The 3,184-nt window shown below is 29.0% G+C and overlaps 1 protein-coding gene across 1 annotated transcript; it reads left to right on the top strand.

Moving 5' to 3' along the window:
* The first annotated feature begins 678 nt into the window (after positions 1-678).
* Positions 679-2,798, top strand: LOC103500135 (microtubule-destabilizing protein 60). Its single transcript, XM_051085779.1, has 6 exons — positions 679-984; positions 1,057-1,107; positions 1,205-1,306; positions 1,478-1,537; positions 1,653-1,747; positions 2,402-2,798. Exons 1-6 carry the CDS (start codon positions 949-951, stop codon positions 2,523-2,525), a joined length of 468 nt encoding a protein of 155 aa, XP_050941736.1. The 5' UTR covers positions 679-948; the 3' UTR covers positions 2,526-2,798.
* Positions 2,799-3,184: the final 386 nt, after the last annotated feature.

Genomic DNA, 3,184 nt, shown 5'->3' with positions numbered 1-3,184 from the left:
ATTTAATAATTAAAAAGAATTCGGTTATTAAGTTTTTATCGCATGATACATTATATTTTTATCATAACTAGTTGTGTCCAACCAAAACACTTAAATATTTTTCTGTCTCAAAACTAAAATAGATACATGGGTTGAGCAGTATCTAGATCTAATCATTACTTAAAGCAACCTAATTAAAGTGGCTATATTTCTTCCTTTTTTTTCTTCTTCATAAACCCCTCTTTCCCAACCTACCATCCTAAAAGGAAAAAACAGAAGAAGAAGAAGAAGAAGAAGAAGAAAAAAAAAAAAACAATCATTACACATTTTACTTGTGTCCCATTTGTTAATAAAGCAAAGTTATCATCACTACAAAGTTACATACACTAAACTACCAAAAACTATTTAAACTTCCCTAAATAGTTCTTATAAAAAAAAAACAACAATAATACCCCATATGCAAATGTATACCATAATTTGTAAATAGTTTTATTTTCACAACATCTATAACATATCAGTCCCCAAAATCGATCTTTACTAAAACAAAATTTTCCATAATATAAAGTACAATTCAATTCTTACTTTTTTTTTTTTTTGTCAATATTATAGGGGGTTTGGTGATAAGAAAGTTTAAGCAGCCCAAACAAAGAACATGACTCTCAAATTTGAGCATGCCTTAGAATCAATAAGCAAATAATAATAATTTTATTCGAAGGAGAGTGAAATTTGATCAGAAAGTTTGGTGTAAGAGAGCATGTAAGTTTTTCGACATGTTGGTCATGATGTGGCAACAACAATAATTAAAATGACCAATCAAATAATCCACTTAAACACATATTATCTGCTGACCAACCCTCCAATTTTTGCCACAGTTTCACTATAAATTTTCACTTCCCATTACTTCCATTTTAGCTGTAGCACTCTAAAATATTTGGATTCTCTCTTTCATTTCCTCATCATCATCCACTCATGGACAAGTCTCAACCAAAATCTTTGATGACCAAGGTTTGTGACACTTTTGATCTTATAACCACTTCTTGGTTTCATCTCGTTCTAACATTTTTTTTTTGTTCTTAGACAAAAGACGGAGTACGAGACCGAGTTTTGGAGAAAGTGGAGAGAGCTCGAGTAAGCTTAATTAGTAAATCTCATTGGAAGTAGAAGTTTTTTGCCCTTGTTTGTGGAATGAAATGTATGATGAGAGGCTTGTTTTCTTTATTTTTAGGTTCCTCAAAAGGCTCCTGTGAAAGAAAACACCAAGAAGCCCCAAGATTTCAAGTTGCATACGCAAGAAAGAGCGGTGAAACGAGCAATGTTTAACTATTCAGTGAGTTCATGATTGAGTATAATTATTTGTTTCGTGAAAGCGTTTAGGTTCAGTGGTACTTTAATATAATATTAAAACATTGAGAAAGTGTTATTCATGTGTAGTATATTGTTTTCTCTTTCACTAATAGTGAGGATCGCTTGTTGGGTTTTGTGTTAATTTTTCGAGCAGATAGCAACAAAGTTATATGTGACGGAGCTACAAAAGAAAGTTGAAGAGAAGTTGCACAAGGTAACAACTTACAAATTAAATCTTTTGGTTATATATACACAAACTAAAACTTGTTTTGGAATAAAATAGTGTAGAGTAAACATTCATTAAAGAAAAAAAATATATTGTGAAGCAGATGATAGAAGAGGAAGAGGTTCGTTTGATGAGAAAGGAAATGATTCCAAGAGCTCAACTAATGCCCTACTTTGATAGACCATACTTCCCACAAAGGTAGTACACACAAAATGAATTTGAACTTCTATAAATTATATAATATTTTAAAATAATATCTAGGTACATCCTGAATTGTACCTATTGGTAATATTTGGATATCAATCCTTAGTTGCCGCTTAACCAACCTTTATATATATATATACAAATCTTTTATATTTATTCTTTTCCTCTGTGATTGAAATATATACATAAAGATATAAGTGTAGCATGAGTTGAATCTAAATATAGTACCTATATTTAAAAAAAAAAACAATGACATTTACAGGGATAAGAATGATGAGTTTTGGCACCTACTGAATCTCTCTCTTCATTATGACTTTTACAAAAAAAAAAAAAAAAATATGGTTGATCAAAAAAGTACTTTTAATAATTCCATAAGTGTTTACTGATTTATTACATAAAAGTCATATTTGAAGGTAATATAAGTGCACTTTATTGACGACCCAAATGCTTGATTATTATAAAGAAAAGTAAAACACTCAAACCAAACAGTTAACTTTTTTAAAATAAAGTACCTATAAGTATTAATAAAACTATATCATGACGTCCTAAAGAAACTTTTTACTCTTAAAATGTCTCAAAAATCTTCGTTCAAAATTTACTCTATTTTCTGCAGTAAAAAAGAATAGATTGTAATTATTTGTAATACAGATCAAATCGACCTTTGACGATACCGAGAGAGCCGAGTTTCTTGATGAACAAGGAGCAATGGAGTTGTAACACTGATAGTGAACTTTACAGCTTTCAGAGACAAGCTTTGAAACAAATCAAATAAAATCCCAACTATATATGATCGATCTATTATTGTATAGATTTTGGGTTATGTGTTTAATTTTTCTGATTCTATTTGATGCATCTCATCTTTGTACAATTTATTTAGTCATAGAGAGAGAGAGAGAGAGAGAGAGAGAGAGAGTGTGTGTGTGATGTTTTTGAGGCAGAGAAGAAGCATTATTGTTGCTTTCTTACTTTTGTTCTTTCAAATATGTCAATAAAATCCACTGTTTATTACAAAACTAATAAACTATGTCCAAATTGAGAACAATAATTATGTTAAAATTTCCATACCAACACCATACTTTATTATTATTATTTTTTAATTGCATAATAACTAAACAGTATACAATTATCAAAATGTCAAAAAGTATATATATATATATATGTATGTATACATATATGCAAATGTATGTGTGTGTATATATATATATATATGTATGTATGTATATATATGTATGTATGTATATATATATGTATGTGTGTATGTATATATATATGTATGTATATATATTTTGGTCAAGATGGGATCTAAGGAGAAAACATTAGAAAGGACCAACGAAAACTAAAATCTATAAGAAAGGTTAACAATAAGTCCAAAAGGAGTATAATGACACAATAATAGATGAAAATACAATTATGACTCCATGATTTGTTTTC

Source organism: Cucumis melo, chromosome 6, assembly GCF_025177605.1.
Source record: "Cucumis melo cultivar AY chromosome 6, USDA_Cmelo_AY_1.0, whole genome shotgun sequence".
Taxonomy (NCBI): Eukaryota; Viridiplantae; Streptophyta; class Magnoliopsida; order Cucurbitales; family Cucurbitaceae; genus Cucumis; species Cucumis melo.
The sequence above is the reverse complement of the archived record's forward strand: the minus strand, read 5'-3'. Positions and strand labels throughout refer to the sequence as shown.

What these genes read in the sequence shown, in the direction of transcription:
- LOC103500135 (XM_051085779.1), top strand. Translation starts at nt 949, where the DNA reads ATGGACAAGTCTCAACCAAAATCTTTGATGACCAAG. An exon ending in GAGCAATGTTTAACTATTCA is followed by an intron (nt 1,307 to 1,477) that starts GTGAGTTCATGA and finishes TTTTTCGAGCAG; the next exon opens with ATAGCAACAAAGTTATATGT. An exon ending in TTGAAGAGAAGTTGCACAAG is followed by an intron (nt 1,538 to 1,652) that starts GTAACAACTTAC and finishes ATTGTGAAGCAG; the next exon opens with ATGATAGAAGAGGAAGAGGT.